At 52.0% G+C, this 15888-nt stretch overlaps 1 protein-coding gene across 2 annotated transcripts in view; it reads right to left on the bottom strand.

Annotated features, from left to right (window-relative positions):
* GTF3C1 (general transcription factor IIIC subunit 1) overlaps positions 1-15888 on the bottom strand; it is a 40436-nt gene that overhangs the window by 7389 nt on the left and 17159 nt on the right. For both annotated transcript variants that reach the window (XM_082199601.1, XM_082199600.1), the window contains exons 18-32: positions 15477-15573; positions 14171-14348; positions 13830-13971; positions 12583-12718; positions 10261-10351; positions 9007-9204; positions 8424-8581; positions 8127-8269; positions 6774-6855; positions 5587-5699; positions 5148-5210; positions 4800-4893; positions 3956-4128; positions 1804-2091; positions 141-403 (exon numbers count right to left, since the gene is read on the bottom strand). In XM_082199601.1, the coding sequence (XP_082055727.1) occupies positions 141-403; positions 1804-2091; positions 3956-4128; positions 4800-4893; positions 5148-5210; positions 5587-5699; positions 6774-6855; positions 8127-8269; positions 8424-8581; positions 9007-9204; positions 10261-10351; positions 12583-12718; positions 13830-13971; positions 14171-14348; positions 15477-15573 (2219 nt within the window). The remainder of the gene's footprint in view (positions 1-140; positions 404-1803; positions 2092-3955; positions 4129-4799; positions 4894-5147; positions 5211-5586; positions 5700-6773; positions 6856-8126; positions 8270-8423; positions 8582-9006; positions 9205-10260; positions 10352-12582; positions 12719-13829; positions 13972-14170; positions 14349-15476; positions 15574-15888) is intronic.

Raw genomic sequence — 15888 nt, 5'->3', positions numbered from 1 at the left:
TTTTATTAATCAGGGTCCAAATCCTTCCTGGCTTTCAGAACGCAACACACACACAGGCAGCCCACGTCCTTCGCTGGCAGACGAAGCCGTCGCCTTGCCAGGGGGAAGGTGAGGAAGAGCTCCTCTGCCTACAGACTGACCTTGAGCCCAGAGGCTGTCCTGGGCAGGGGTCTTCCTCATCTTCACCTTCACTTGGCAGGAATTGACGACGATGTTGTCGGTGGGGCTCAGGTTGCGAGTGCTGACGATGCCGGGGGCATAGTAGCCTCTCATGAGGAGGTAGTTTGTGTGTGACGCCTGGTGGGCCTTCACCTCAATCTGCCGCTTGCTGGTCGCGTTCTCCTCCAAGTCCTCGTCGTCGTCGTCCTCCTCCTCGTCCTCCTCCAGCCCCTCTTTCCCCAGGCTGCAAGGAGCAGACAGGATCCCCCCCACCCATTTCAAGGTCTGCTACATCAAAGGAGCAGCTGCCGCCGCCGCCAGCCCAACCAACCCCCCTCGCCAGCAGCGGTTCCTGCGGGCTGCCCTCCTGTGTGGCCACGGGCCAGACACTATCTCTCAGCCTAACCTGCCCAGGTGGTTGCGCAACTCATATGGGAGGAAAGAAGAGCCACATATTCTTCCTGGACTGACGTGTAAGATCGATTCATCCCCACCAATCTAAAGCCAAAAGCGGCTCTGGCACATTTGATTCGGGGTGGTATTCAATTTGCCATTTGTAGGTGTTCTTCGGGTGGCTGATTCTGCTGTGGAATCTACAGCTGCTCTGCCAGGGTCCCCTGCTGCCAGTTCCCCCAGCGGAGCCTCTGGCCAGCAAGCCGCCTGCAGCAGAGGTCGGCTCTCCACCCGGAGGACATTGTTGAAACAGTCCTGTGAACATCTTTCTGTGGGGTGGGTAGGACTTGTCTAAAACATTCACCCAATGACATAATGGCCTTTTGCAATAAGCACCGTTATACATTTTCTGTTTCAGTTGTTTCCATCTGTTCTAGTTTATCTACTTAATTATTTATTTATTTATTTATTTATTTATTTATTCATTCATTCATTCATTCATTCATTCATACCCCGCCCATCTGGCTGGGTTTCCCCAGCTACTCTGGGCGGCTCCCAATAGAATATTATTATTATTATTATTATTATTATTATTATTAAAAAGAGATAAAACCTCAAACATTAAAAACTTCCCTAAACAAAGATGTCTTAAGATGTCTTCTAAACGTCAGATAGTTGTTTATTTCCTTGCCATCTGATGGGAGGGCATTCCACAGGGCGGGTGTCACCACCGAGAAGGCCCTCTGTCTGGTTCCCTGTAACCTCACTTCTTGCAGAGAGGGAACCGCCAGAAGGCCCTCGGAGCTGGACCTTGGTGTCTGGGCTGAACAATGGGGGTGGAGACGCTCCTTCAGGTGCACTGGGCCGAGGCCAATGAGTTGTTTTTGATCTTTTTGCAAACTGCAACCAACAAACATCACAACAACAACACGAGACAAAGGCAGCTCACTGATCTCGCTGCTGCTGCTGCCTGAAGTGTGGAAGAGCAGCTATGAGCCTCTCCTTGCTCTTCTCTCTCCACATGTTCCCCACGTGTACCAAACCCCAGTCAATGGCCTCAGCAGGATTGCAAAGCCACCAGAAAAACCTCTGCCCCCTGGCTTAGAAAGCTCATGCAGAGGCGTCAGGGAAAGGGGTTGAGGAAGAGCCCCAGGGCTGCCGCTGCTGTGCACCCCAAATGGGTGAGCGGGCTTCAGTCAACCTCCCCCCACTGCCACCCCCCTTCCAAACCAAGTGCCAAGGCAGCCCCACCTTTTAATGACTTCGTTCTCCACCAGGGTGCTGTCCACCACCACAATCTGCTCTGGGATCATCACGTCCACAGACGCCAAGCCCAGGGAGAAGAGGGCCAGGATGGCGGCACAGTAGCCCCCAGGGCCGTCCAGAGGAAAGGTGACCATCTCCTCGGAGGCAAAGGAGTCGTCTTGGTCCTTGAAAGAGAAGCGAGTGGCTTGGTCCTGAGCTCCGGCCTCCTGGAGCTTCGAGAGGAACTGGTACGACTCGCTGCAGAGCATGGTGGGAAACCGCCACGTGAACACCCTGGAGAGAGAATCCGAGAACTGTTGAGTTGGGGAGGGGGACCCCAGGGGTCGTGCAATGCAGGAATCACAGATAAATAATCATAGAATCATAGAATCATAGAGTTGGAAGAGACCACAAGGGCCATCGAGTCCAACCCCCTGCCAAGCAGGAAACACCATCAGAGCACTCCTGACATATGGTTGTCAAGCCTCTGCTTAAAGACCTCTAAAGAAGGAGACTCCACCACACTCCTTGGCAGCAAATTCCACTGTCGAACAGCTCTTACTGTCAGGAAGTTCTTCCTAATGTTTAGGTGGAATCTTCTTTCTTGTAGTTTGGATCCATTGCTCCGTGTCCGCTTCTCTGGAGCAGCAGAAAACAACCTTTCTCCCTCCTCTATGTGACATCCTTTTATATATTTGATAGCCATGTTCAAATATATAAAAGGATGTCACATAGAGGCAGAGGTTTCCAGCTGACATCACGATTTATGGCGGTGAATCTCCACTGCCCTCCAGGGAATTTAACAATGTTTTATTATGCCCTCCCCCCTCGACTGAAGTTGAATGAACTTCATTTAAAATTATCTCTGGCCTGGACCAGGAGTGGAAGGGAGCATTTCCGAGTGAGAAGAGGAACAGCTACTAATTAAATCTGTCAAGAGGCTGCATTTGTGAAAAAGGATCTGTTTTTAGTTGTGTGCCGAGAAGGAACCCCAGAGTGGAATTTTAATGGCGGAGAGTGGACACGTTATCTGGGAGTTATTTATAGCCTCCGCCTTTATGCAAGTTGATGGACAGAGGAAGGAATGGAATGTACAAAGAAAGATAGACTCTCCCAGCGGACGAGGTCTGAGAACAATGCTTATGAAGGACTATACACATGAAATGGATCCTGGATTTATGAGAAACAAGAAAGGTGCTGTATGTAAGGAAACAATAAAGGTCAGCTGTGAGAATGGACTAACACATGGGTAGGCAAACTAAGGCCCAGGGGCCGGATCTGCCCCAATCGCCTTCTCACTCTGGCCCGCGGACGGTCCGGGAATCAGCATGTTTTTACATGAGTAGAATGTGTCCTTTTATTTAAAATGCATCTCTGGGTTATTAGTGGGGCATAGGAATTCGCTCATTTCCCCCCCAAAATATAGTCCAGCCCCCCCCCCCAAGGTCTGAGGGACAGTGGACTGGCCCCCTGCTCAAAAAGTTTGCTGGCCCCTGGACTAACATCAAGAGAAGACTAAAAGAGGAAATGAAAGAAGGATGAAGTGGCTACATGAGGAAGTAATGGACGCATGTTTGCAATAGGAGGGAGAACTTACTGTATTATATCAAAGTAATTTGAACTAATTTCGACTAATTTGTAATAATCTGGAAAACCAAGAAAAAGAGGAAGAAGAATCATCATCATCCCTGGCAGATGGCCGTCCAAAGAATTTCCAAGGAAGAAGAATCCACAATCTCTCTTGGGAGTCCGTTCCTCTGTCGAACAGCTCTTACCGTCAGAAAGTTCTTCCTCCTGTTCAGTTGGAATGCCCTTTCTTGCCACTGGTCTCCCTCGGGTGGGGTCCTGCCCTCTGAAGCAGCAGGAAGCATAAGCTTCCTCCATGTGACGGCCCTTTCTAGATACCTGAAGACGTACGTCTCTCCTAAAGGGCCGTCGCATGGAAGGTGGCACAAGAGCTAAGCTGCCTTGTGCTCCCCTGGCTGGGCAAAGGGGGGGGGGCTCCCCTGTGCTCCAGCATGCCAGGCAGAAAGGGGCGAGGGAAGCCCCCAGGAAGGGCCGCCTGGGCTCCCCTTGGAGGGTGTGTTCCCCCTCCCAAACACAGCCTTGGTTCTCCTGGCTGCCCCCCCATCCCCCCAGCCTCAGGCAGGGCACTGACCTGTAGTAGCTCTGAGAGAGCTGGTAAGACATGGGCACAAAGGGCAGTGCCCGGCTCTTCTTGGGGCCCAGGCTATGGTTGCCCCTCCGGCGGTTCACGAGGCTCCTCTTCTGGCAGTCCAAGAAAGCCTTGACCAGGAGGTCGTCCCCGTACTCCCGGTAGAGGCGGAAGGTCTGCGGACACCAACACATTTCCGTGGTATTTCCAAGCATCTTTTCCGGCCACTTTTGCCATTTCCAACATGCCCAAATCATTTCGCCAGCATTTTGAAGTGCCTCCTAGAGCTTTTCCTCGCCACGCTTACAACCTACCTTCCTTTCCTGTTTACTGCCTGTTTATGACCTCGGGGGTTTGCTAAATGCATTCCTCCTTGATTCCTGTTTTATTTAGCCTAAAACATGTATGCATGCTCAACGTAGTTCTTTGCAGTTAAACGGATTCCTCTGATCTGACTTTGTCTTGTCCCACGTGGGGATTTTTTGAAACACTCAGAGGAAATCTGATTAGTTCTTACAAACGCTGTGTAAGAGGTCTTTTGTTAATAAAAGGGAGCTGGGCCAGGGTGTGGAAGATTATTATCTGCACTTCCTCCCAGAGTCTTGCTGTATTTTATTAATCAGGGTCCAGTCCTTCCTTTACCTTCAGAACGCAGCAGACTAGAGGGGCCACTGGCCTCATCCAGAAGTCTCTTTGCAAGTTCTCAGGCGCCTAGGCCAGCTGTCTTCCCACCTACTCCCCCAAGCATCAGTGTCCTCAGCAGATGCTCAAGCCCCAGTATGTTTCCTTGAGCCCCCAAGATAGGAGAGGGGGCGCCCACACCGCAGCAGGCCAAGGTTCTCTGTACCTGAAATGACTGGCAGGACTTCATCTGGTTGTCGGAGAGGGCCAGCGTGCTCTGGATCAAGTTCTGCAGCACCAGAAAGTGGATGTCGGCGATGCTGGAAGGAAAGAGCCTGTGTCAATCTGAAATCGGCCTTCGCGGCACAGATCCTTCTTTCTTAAAGATAAAGCCTGACTTCAGGGATGAATAAACCGCTCCACATCTTAGCAATGCGGTCCCAGCTTGGGAAGCTGGAATGGGGGGGTGGGGTGGGGGTGTCTTGGCACTTGGGGATACCGGATTTCAGCTTCAAATGGTTCCCAACAGGAGAAGGAAGCCTTTTATGCTTCTCCCCAGCCCCCTTTGCCTCACCTGCTGAGCACATCCTCTTTCTTGCTTTGGGTCGTTTCATCTCCGATGGCCAGAACTCGGAACCTGGAAAAGGGGAAGGAAGGAGCCACAGGGAGATCTCACCAAGGTGGCGCACACAGGTGCATTTCCCTTTATCCCAGGGGTAGTGTACACCCACCCCAGCACGCAGGTGGCCCAAAAGGACCCCTGGGCCCCAACCCCAGAAAGCCCCTGCCAGGCTGAGTTAGCTGAAGGCAGTTTCCTACAGACCCGCCAGGGACTGGGGCAGATTCTGATGGGCAAGAGCCAGGTCTGCAATTTCCCCGGGCACAGCAGGATGGTTTCTCAGCAGACGGGCAGCTCAGCTCCCGCAGGGCCACCCTCTCAGAGATCCAGAGAGGCCCCGGCCACTGCCAGCTCCTGACCCAGCCCTGCCAGCGGGGTTTGGCCAAGGAGATACCTGCGGAAAAGCTCCTCCAGGGTGTCTGGAATGGCAGGTCTGGGATTCCCCAGCGTGGAGCTGAACTTCTCCTTCAGCCTCTCCACAAATTCCTTGAACTCTTCTGCGCAAACCTTTGAGAAGAGGAGGGAGGGAGGGAGGTCAGTCAGCTCTGAACAAAGCCTGGCCCTGGGAACCAGCAAGGCGAGGCCCACACCCGGTTCCGTCTCTCAGGGTCACCTGCATGAATGGCACCTGCGCACTCGTCTCTGTTTCAAGGGTTCCTGTGGCAGGGCAGGGGCGGAAGGAGGGGCTGGGAGGAGGCTGGAGGTCTCCTGCCCCCCCCCCAAAGCCCAAGAGGGGCAGGAGGCGGCAGAAGAAGAACCAGTGGCTCTGGCATCAGCCCACTCCTTGTTTGGGTCCACTGCTGAGGGGCTGGCGAGGGTTGCCCATTTGCCACGGGGCCATGTTCAGGGTGTCACTGTTTGTATATGAAGCCCTTAACTACTTGGGACCAGATTCCCCATGAGATCGCCTTTCCCCATTCCACCGCGTCCCTCAGTGGAACTGGCCCTGTTACAGGTGACACAGAATTCCCATTCCGCACCTGTAATAACTGGATCGCTCAGTGTGGCATCTACACCTTGGAACTCCCTGCCTACTGATATCACTGTACGCATTCTGGCACCTGCTCAAAGCATTCTTGGTTAGGCATGCCTACCCAGAGGCTTAGAAGCTGAGATAGTCTTACTCTAACTTTTGCACGTTTTAAAGCAGGGTTGTGGTTTTTTCTTGAGTTTATTGTCTTATCTTCTTGTAAATCTGACTCGCCTGCTGCCTTCATTGCATATCCTTAGATGTCAGGCAAAAACATTCCTCTACTCCCAGGCCTTTTAAACTGTGTGTGTGTGTCTTGTTTTTGTTTGTTATTATGGTATGTCTTGTTGTGTTTTTATATTGTAAACTGCCCTGTGATCTTTGGAAGAAGGGTGGTATAGAAATTAATGATGATGATGATAAACTGCTTTGAAGTTTTTTACAATCGAGTGTTATATGCAACTAAAGAAAACAATTCAAGGTTGAAGGGGAATGGAGAAACCCTCCCTGGAGCCGTGCTCAGCATCTCTGCCCATGCAGGCAGGGTCACCTCAGGCCCATCCTGGGGGGGGGGTGTATGGACCCAGAGCCCCACACCTGCCCCTGCTCACCTTGGGGTCCTGGTAGCTGCTCTTCCTGTTCATGAAGTCGTCAATCAGAGTCCGGTCTTGGTAGACTTCAGCCAGGCAAACCCTGAGGAAGACACCCCCCAGTTTAGCCCTGAAGCCGAGCCTCCCTCCGAGAAGGCTGGCTTCTGTAGAGCCACAGAGGCAGCCAAAAGGGGGGGGGCATCCCCTGGCACCAGCCTCTGCTCCCCAAGGAGGGATGGCTGGCTCTGTTCGATGGTGATAGGGAAAATGTTGGTTCTCACGGGAAGAGCCCTTGGCCACAGCATCCCTGTGTTCTTAGCACATTCACATTCCCCGCTCGTAGCTGGGGAAGAGGAACCCCAGGAGGGAGGGAGCCCTGAAGGACGCCCTGAGAGCAGGGGAGGCAGCGAAGGACAGAACACGCCCCGCCCCCCCCCCGACACTGGGACACGGAGAGGGCCTTCTTGGTGGTGGCTGCTCCCAGGCAACCTGGGAACTCCCTGCCCTGAGAAGCCAGACTGGCTCCCTCCTCGCTCTCCATCCGTTGGCAGGTGAATCCCTTTTTGTTCCCACAGACATTCAGAAACTGACCAAAGGGCTGGTGCTGTCATCTTTTCATTGCAAAGATCTGTACGTTTTAATAAGCCAATACATATCTATATGTATCCTGCATAGATGTTTTGATGTTTTATTGTTTTCTTATATCTGTTGGAAGCTGCCCAGAGTAGCTGGGGCAACCAAGTCAGAGGGGAAGGGTACAAATATTAAAATTACTATTATTATTAGGTTATTATTATTATTAGGTTATCATTATTATTATTATTATTATTAGTAGTAGTAGTAGTAATAGTAATAGTTTTTAAATGATTGCTTCCCCACCCCCTGGTGATTTTAGCTGTTTCTATTTTAGCTGTAAGTTACCTTGAGTCCCTTTGTCAGGGAAAAAGGTGAGATATATAGATGTAGATATATAATAATAATTTCAAAGCTGCAGCAGCCTCAAAAGCTCAGAAAGAGCACTTATTAAACGCTTACCTCACCACCAGAGGGTGATAAGAGGATTAACAATGAAAGGTGGGTGTGACTCCATTTGGTCTCGGTCTAGATCGTTTATTAACAATAAATGGCACAGCCACCTGCCCTCTGTCTCAGCTGCAGCAGCCACCGTGGAGAAATCCCCTTACTGCTTTAGACTAAAGTACACCCCGAGGACAGCTGCTGAATTTGTAATGTAAAAAGGTTTTCCAAGTTTGTGGACGACTGCATGCAAGACTTAATTTCTGCACATTATTTGTCTTGGGAGACAACGCTCTGCGTTTGGTAACTGCTTTCAAAATTTCCAATAGAGCTTATGAAATGAGGAAAGCGCCTCACTTGTAGTTGAGGTAAGTCTGGGGGTTCTTGACGATGTAGCGCGCCCTCCGCCCCACCGAGTGGCAGGTCTTGTCCAGCGACTCCTCGAAGTTGCTGTGCATGATGTCTCGCACCACCTGCCAGGGGACAAAGGGCCCCTTCACCTGCGTAGGAGAAGAGAAAGGAGCCCCCGCTCAGCCAAGGCCAGGATCCCTGGACCCTTTGCACACAAGCCCAAAGCCCCCCCGTTCTCCCCACTTGCTGGCTGCCAAGTTGCCCCCTCCCAGCCTCGCTGCTGAGATCAGCTTCCCCGCCCACCTTGGCATTGAGGACGTTGCTGGCGATCCGGCACAGCATGAGCAGGCTGTCCTCCTGCACGGTCCACGTCACGCGCAGGCGGGTCATCCTCTGCAAGGCGCTCTGGTCCGCTTTGTCGTGGTAGCGCGGCTTTTTTCTCTTCACGCCGGTGCCCCCCTCTTAGAAAGGAAGGAGGCAACGTGTGGTGAGCGAGCAGCTCGTGGCTCTGCCTCTCCCATGTGTGTGCGTGGGGGGGGGGCAGGGGGGCATCCCAGGCCCACTGCTGTGGAAGACCAGGGCACAGCCACTCCGGCCCCCCTGTGCCCAGCAGACCCCAAAGCCAGACAGGAGGATTTGCCCCAAGTCATTAGGAGGACATTGAGATCTCAAAGGAAGAGGAAGATCCAGCCTCCAACTCCCATGATCCCTAGCTAGCAGGACCAGTGGTCAGGGATGATGGGAACTGTAGTCTCAAAAATATCTGGAGGGCCGAGGTTGGGGAAGCCTGATCCAGACCAAAATGGCACCCAGAGCCCTAGGTGGTTTTCGGCCAGCGAGTGCCATGCCCAGCCTGCTCCCCCAGCCCCCCAGTGTGGTAGGCCACCTCTTTTCTTCCTCCTTTTCCTTGTCTTCTTCACCGGCTCCTTCTTAAGCCGCTTCCTCTTCTGGCTCTTTCCGCCCCTCACTCTCTGGCTTCTGTTCAGCGTGGCTTCACTTTCGACCTCCAGGTCCTCCTTCTGGACCGCAGGATCCGCACCCAGCAGCCCGTCTCCCCAAAGAGAGCTGCCGCCGCCGCCGCCACCTGGGAAGCAACAAGGAAATCCTGCACCAGCAAGGAATGCACAGCAAACACACATGCAGGCACCGCCTGTCTGGCCAGCAGCAAATTGGGGAGCAGCAGGGAGAGAGGGAGGGGTTTTTGAGGGGCCCAAAAGCATGGAAGAGGGAGGCAGCAACTGGAAATGTCAACTGCCGGTCTAAAGAGACTCTCCCAGGCGCATGCGCGAGAATTGTGACCCTGTCTTGCGCGCGTGCACACACACACACACACACAGCTGTTAAAAAGTCTTAGCTTTTGAGCTGTTGAGCTATTTGAGCTACTACTATTTACTTATTTATGTATTACCTGCCCTTCACTCGAAGGTCCCAGGGCAGGTTACAACATTAAAACAAGTGTTAAAAACACTTTCCAACAACTTGCGATCACCAAAGTAAGGTGGGTGCCAAAAATATGCGCCTCAGGTGTAAAAAGCCAGGGTAAAGAGATGCGTCCTCAATATCCCCTGGAAGCTGTACAGTGAAGGTGCCAGGCGCACCTCTGTGGGGAGGGAGTTTGCCATCTCAGGGGCCACCACAGAGAAGGCCCTGGGCCACCACCCGCTGAGCCCCTGAGGAACTACCGAGAGAGCCCTCTCTGCCAATCTCAGCACCCGGGGAGGTCTGTAGGGAAGGAAGCGGCCTACAGGTATTTGGGGCCTGAGTTGCTTAGGGCTTCATTTGATCTGGCTTCCCCTGAGAGGGGCAGTGGCAAAGCACAGAAATTGCTGAGTGGCTCAGAATCACCCACTGGAGATCTTCAAAAGGAGCACCAGGTGCCGCCAAAATGTCTCGGTGCAATTTAGGAAGAAGGCCAACCTGCATCTAAGTCTCCACTTCCCAGCTCCGCAAAGCGTTTCTCCGCAGTCAGGGCTGCCCAGGACAGCAGCCTCTTTGCACCTGTACCAGCTTCACAGCTCCCACAATGGCCACACGAAAGCTGGGTCGTCCCCCCGATTCCCCTGGAGGAGTAGGGTCAATGCACAACCATCTCTGTGCCCCCCACCCTGGACACACACAGGGGAGCTCCCAGTCCCATTACCTCTTGTGCTCAGCGGCAGAGAGCGCTTGGTCAGGAAGGTCTGCAGTCTGACCGTGTGCCCAGCTTCAGCAGCAGCAGCAGCAGCGTTCTCCTAGGGGCAAAGCACACAGGTCACCAGCCATGCAAAGGCCGCAGGTGGTTCAAGCTCATACTAGAGAGAGGATTTTGCTTCCTAGCCAAGCTCGGCTGCATCTGGCAGCCACCTGCAAAGCCTGAGCGCCACACCTGCGTCCAATGGACCAAAAAGGAGCCATTCCTGACAACCGTGGAAAAGCCCTGGGAGCAGGGTTGATTAAAATAAATGATTTTTAAAAATCGGATTTTTAAAATTTTAAATTGTATTTTTAAAATAGAATGGTTTTGAAGGAAAAATCTTTCTAAAGATAGTTTTCTGTTTAAGTTACCTTATAGTCCAAAGGCTATTCATCAGGAAATAAGGATTTGTTTTCAATTTTTCATGTGTGCTAAAACTCAGTCTAAGTTTTTTTAAAAACAAACAAACCTTTTTAACCACATCAGTTAACAAACATGGATACATATGTGTCAGAGCTGCCACCAGGTCCCAGCTCACACAGGACCACGCTAGCCAACGTTCACTTTATAAGAGTCTTTATTGAGTTACAAGTTTCATGTCCGAACAGCAGCGTGCAGCTCTACACCTTCCATTCTAGGTCGACGAAGTCTCGTCTGACTCTCCGCCCCCTGTGCACCAGCTTAATACCCTAGCCTTGCTCCACCTCCTACGCCTCTCCCTGCGTCTCTGGGTCCCACTGCTCCTCCTAGTCTCCTCCCTCCTAGACTCCTCTGACGCTGAAGACCCCCCACTTCCTTCCTCCTCCTTTCGGCGGGCTTTGGGACCCGGCTCCCTCTCCGGGCTGCTTGCTGCGCCAGCTTCCTCTGCATTTGAACTTGGCGCGCGCGCCCAACTCCCTGCCTTCCTCTTAACCGTTGCCTCGCTCTCTGAGGAGGGCGTGACCACCCCTGACTCGTGCCCTCCCTCCTGCTGACAGCCTCCGGAACCCGATGCCGGGCTACCTTCCTCCCTGCTGCTCTCAGTCTTGAGCGTGGGTCCCGACTTCCAGCTGCTGCCGCTCTCCGTTATGAGCGTGGGTCCCGACTTCCAGCTGCTGCTCTCTGAATCTCCTCTGTTCCCTTCCTCTTGGGGTGTCCCCCCGGATCCCCCCCTTGCTCTGCTCACTGGGGCTCCCTTTTGGGAGTCCTCTGACTCACTGCTTAGGCTTGGAGATCTCGGGTCGTCATCATCACTCATTCTCCCTTCGGATTCCTCCCCCTCGCTCTCTGTCTCTTCCCTGTCCTGCCCCTCTGCTCCTGAACCCCTGACAATATGCTATAATGTTACTGTTTTAGTTAAATAAATTGTTTAAATTGTTATTATGGAAATGATTATTTTTCTCCTTCCAATAAAGTACAGCAGAAATGTTGTCTAAATATAAACAATAATTTCATAATTATCTGTCTATGTATTTCTAATAGTATAACCGTATCAGTAAGTTTTGATATAACTGTAAAAACTACTCTGAAAATTTATTATTCCAAAAATGAAACCTTCATCAGGTTGTAAATATTAAGATTACACCAGCAAGAATGAGTCTTTGTGTAAAAAAAAAAGATTTAAATCAAGTCTTACTGACTAGTGACTTGACTTAAATTGTGATTTAAATTGATTTGATTTAAATCAAATCCACCTGGGAGTGAACAGGAGGGACAAATCCAGGTGGCAGCACCGGAGGAAATGTGTGGATTTGGCGTTGCATGTGGCTGCAGAGTGAACTGAGGTCTTCCTACACAAAGCAGGTTCTTAAGAGAAGCTTTTGCTCATCAAGGACACAACAGTCTCCATGCTGGGAAAGCGCATGGCTGCTCTTGCCCCCGTGCTCATGCTACTGCGGAGTCAAGAGAGGGGGGTAACGCTGTGCCCACCTGTCCAAAACAGGCTGGGGGGTGCAGAATGCCCTTTCGACTTCGCAGGGGTGGCAGGTAGTTTAGTCTCCGAAAGCCACACATAACATTAAGAATCCTTTCATTTCAGTGCTTAGCGGACAACGGGACCATTCAGAAATAAATTTCAGTTCTAGCCACTGAAAATACAGGCAGCTGAAAAGGTGATTTCTGGGAGCAGTCTCTCTCTCCCTCTCAAAAATAAAATGCACGTCAAAGCAAAATTTAGCACAGAGCAGCTTGTGCTAAAAAATCCAGTTTATTTCTTCAACCGTCTGCATTGTTTAAAAAGATATCTATTTTGGGGTGGGGTGGGGGGAGGAGGCAGTTTTTAAAAAGAATTGTTTGGGAAGGAAAACTCACCCTCCTGGTCTTGTTCATAATGTAGCTGGTCCAAATCCAATTGCGCTTCAAATGGCCATAAAAGCTGGAATCCAAGCCCCCAGCACCGAGCCCGTCACCAGGAATGCTGCCGTTGTCCTCCACCTCTCGGCGTCCTCTGAAAGGGGGGGGGGGAGGGCACGGTGAAGGGAACAGCTGAGCCCAGGAATCCTCAAAGGCCAGCTCTGCTCTGCTTAGGACCAGGGTGTGTGGGGGGGGGGGGAGGAGGCTTGGTCCTGCCATGCAACTATTCCAATGACTTCTGACTAAACCTTATGAAGATCTTTCTCAGAAGGTGTTCAACTCTCCTTCCTTGGAGGTTTGTAAGCAGAGGTTGGATGGCCACCTGCCAGGGATGCTTTAGCTGAGAGTCCTGCATTGCAGGGGGTGGGACTCAATGACCCTTCAGGTCCCTTCCAACTCCACAGTTCTATGATTCCAAGCGACTTCCTACTCCTCTCACTTCCTGATGCTGCTAACCCAGCTTCAGGAAAGGGTGCCTGATTCTTCCGGACAGCAGCAGCTGTAGTACAGCTTAGCTTTTGTGCTGGGCCTTTTCTGTATTAACATTGAAAAGGCAAATAAAGAAATGCCTTTAAAAGGAGAGGGGTAGGAAACCCCAATGGGCCTTCCAGAGTTTTTGATCCTATCTGCTGCACTCCTATTACAGTCATACCTCGGGTTACGAACTCTGTGGGTTGCGTGTTTTCAGGTTGCGGACCACGCCGAACCCTGAAGTACTAGAACGGGTTACTTCTGTGTTTCGGTGCTCACACATGCACAGAAGCACAAAATGACATCATGCGCATGCGCAGAAGCGCCAATTCACATCACACACATGCGCAGATGCGGCGCCTCAGAATGCTGCAGGTCGCGAACATGCCTCCCGCACGGATCACGTTAGCAACCCGAGATATGACTGTACAAGGAGCGTGAATCCGCACAGAAAGGGCTCAATGGCGCTTCTCTTCTAGGACACATAGATGTCCATTTCAGTGCAAGCAAAGAGCATTTAAGCCCCTGCATCTCAGATCTGATCATCTAAGACCTGGAGAAAGGCTAGGGGGCTCCTCTTTTCCTCCCTGCTGGAGCCCTTTACCAGCACTGCCTCCGCTGGCGGATGGGAGTCACCCTCCACCCCTGGGTGCCTTCTGCCCTGCCAAAGCAACACCCCAACTCTGCAACACGCCCCGTTCCTAGCAAGCAACCACAGAGGAAAGGAGACGTACGTGGTGTATTCCAGCATGGCGCACTTGCGCTCAAGGTTGTGCCTGTGGGCTGCTGACTCTTGCTCCAGTGCCACGTCCAGGGTAGTGCCAGCCTCGCTGGCTTGCGCTCCACCCCTCCTGGCACGGGGGTGGCGGACAATTCCTGAAAGGAGGAAGAGGAGGAGCTGGTCAGCAACAGCAGCAGCAGCAACAACTCTGCCATGGGCCAGAGAATGAAGAGGCAGGTGGCCAGAGGCTAGGAGCTGAGAGCTGCAGGATATGGCAGGAGAGGGTGGAATGAGAGGAGGCAGGAAGGGGCCATAAGCGCAGGAAGGCAGCGGCTAGTGAGTCTGGCTCTGTACCTAGTGGCGTATTGAGGCAGACGCACTGCAGATCAAACCAGAAGTTCTCCACGTCTTGCAACGTGTTCAGAACATACAAGCGCCTGTCAAAGGGGCGGCTGCTCTGAGCCAGGTTGTAGTGGGGCTCGCAGACGGTGGTGTCCACAATCACAGCGTTCTTCTTCAGGTAGACAAAGACCTGCAAGACAACCACAAAAGCTCAGGGGCAAAGCAACCGAGCAAGGACGGACTCGAGGGATTTAGGGAGTTAAGTCAAAACTAGGGTACCCCTCCCTTGCGTGCTTGGATAGCAGCCAAGTGCTCTCCTTTGACACACACACAAAAACACTGCTGAAGAAGCAGGGGCATCTTCACAAGCCTCGTGAAGCCATCCTGCGAAGAGAGTTGCTGGGGTGGGCCACCCTGGGCCAGGCTCAGTTGTTCGGCCAGCAATATGATGCAGCCACTCAAGGCCATTCCAGCTGCAACCGAGTGTTTTGGGAAAGAGCAATCCCAGCTCCGGAGACAGAAGGGCTGCCCAGCAACTGCCTGGACCCACAGAGGCACAGCTTGGCTCAAGATGGGCATCACAGCTTTGCAACCACTTCCCTTTTCTAAAAGTGGCAAATCAATTGTCGCAAAGTCTGCACTAGAGGAGCAAACTGGGATATTCACATGCCACGATTACTTTTATAGGCTTTTCTGCCTCCTTGAGGTGGTAACTGCTTAGCAATGTCAGGGTACTTTGGCTGCCGTCAAATGCTGCTGTTGCAAATAGGCACTCTGCTTCTTTTGCAAACCTCTAAGCGGCCACAGACTGCGTTCCTTGCAATTCATTCCTATCTGGCCTCAAGGGTTGGCATTTTTCTCCCTCTCCACCCAGGTTGAGAGGGTAACACAGGGCAAAGCAGACTCCAGTCCACAAATCTTTCTGCAACAACAGGTCGCTCTTTAGAGTGCTTCCTTCTTTTGCTGCCGCAGACTAAAACACTTCTCTTCTGGAAAGGGTTTCTCTTGTTAATCAACAAGGACAAATGTTTAACAGAAGACTAGATGAGAAACACAGGGAGGCAAGCACAGCTCCTGGGAACCAGGCAGTGCAGGGAAGGGCTGGGGCTGGAGCCTCTTCTACCTGCCCAGGTGCACCTGGTGACCCTGCAAGTCTGGAGGGACGGGAGGCAGGCAGAACCCGCACCTGGGGGTCTCCTTCCCCACTGGGGACAGGGGAAGTTTCCCTCATTACTCCTGTAGGCATTGTGTGTGTTTTAAGAGTAAGCTGCTTTGACCATCAAGCGGCAGAGGTGAGGATACGCAGCAGTAACCTTACCTGATCTTTTTCTTGAAATTTCTCTGTGGGTCCAAACTGAACCAGCCCCATGTAACACAGCCGCTGAAGGCTTTCCACTACTGAGAAGATGTATCTCCTGCAGCAAAGAGATTAAGGACTTGAGACTCATCAACTTATTTCTGCCAGTTAGCTTCCAAGCACTCCACCAGTCACCTCCCCTCTCCTCCCACAAAAAAAGAAGAGAAAGACCGGGCAGGTTTTCCAATATGCATAATTCTCTGACATATCCCATATTCAAACAGTTTGAACCATCCTGTGGAATATTCATAGCCCTCCCTGGGTCCCAATTCAAGACATTCTGACCTAGGCCCAAGGAGGGGGGTGGGGAGTGTCTACAGGCCACCAGTTTTAGTTCAGAGCTGATTCAAACAGACCACCAAGGCAACCTCTG

This window comes from Podarcis vaucheri, assembly GCF_965113315.1.
Source record: "Podarcis vaucheri genome assembly, chromosome: 14".
In the NCBI taxonomy this organism is placed as follows: Eukaryota; Metazoa; Chordata; class Lepidosauria; order Squamata; family Lacertidae; genus Podarcis; species Podarcis vaucheri.
This window is presented reverse-complemented; position numbering and strand designations above follow the sequence as displayed.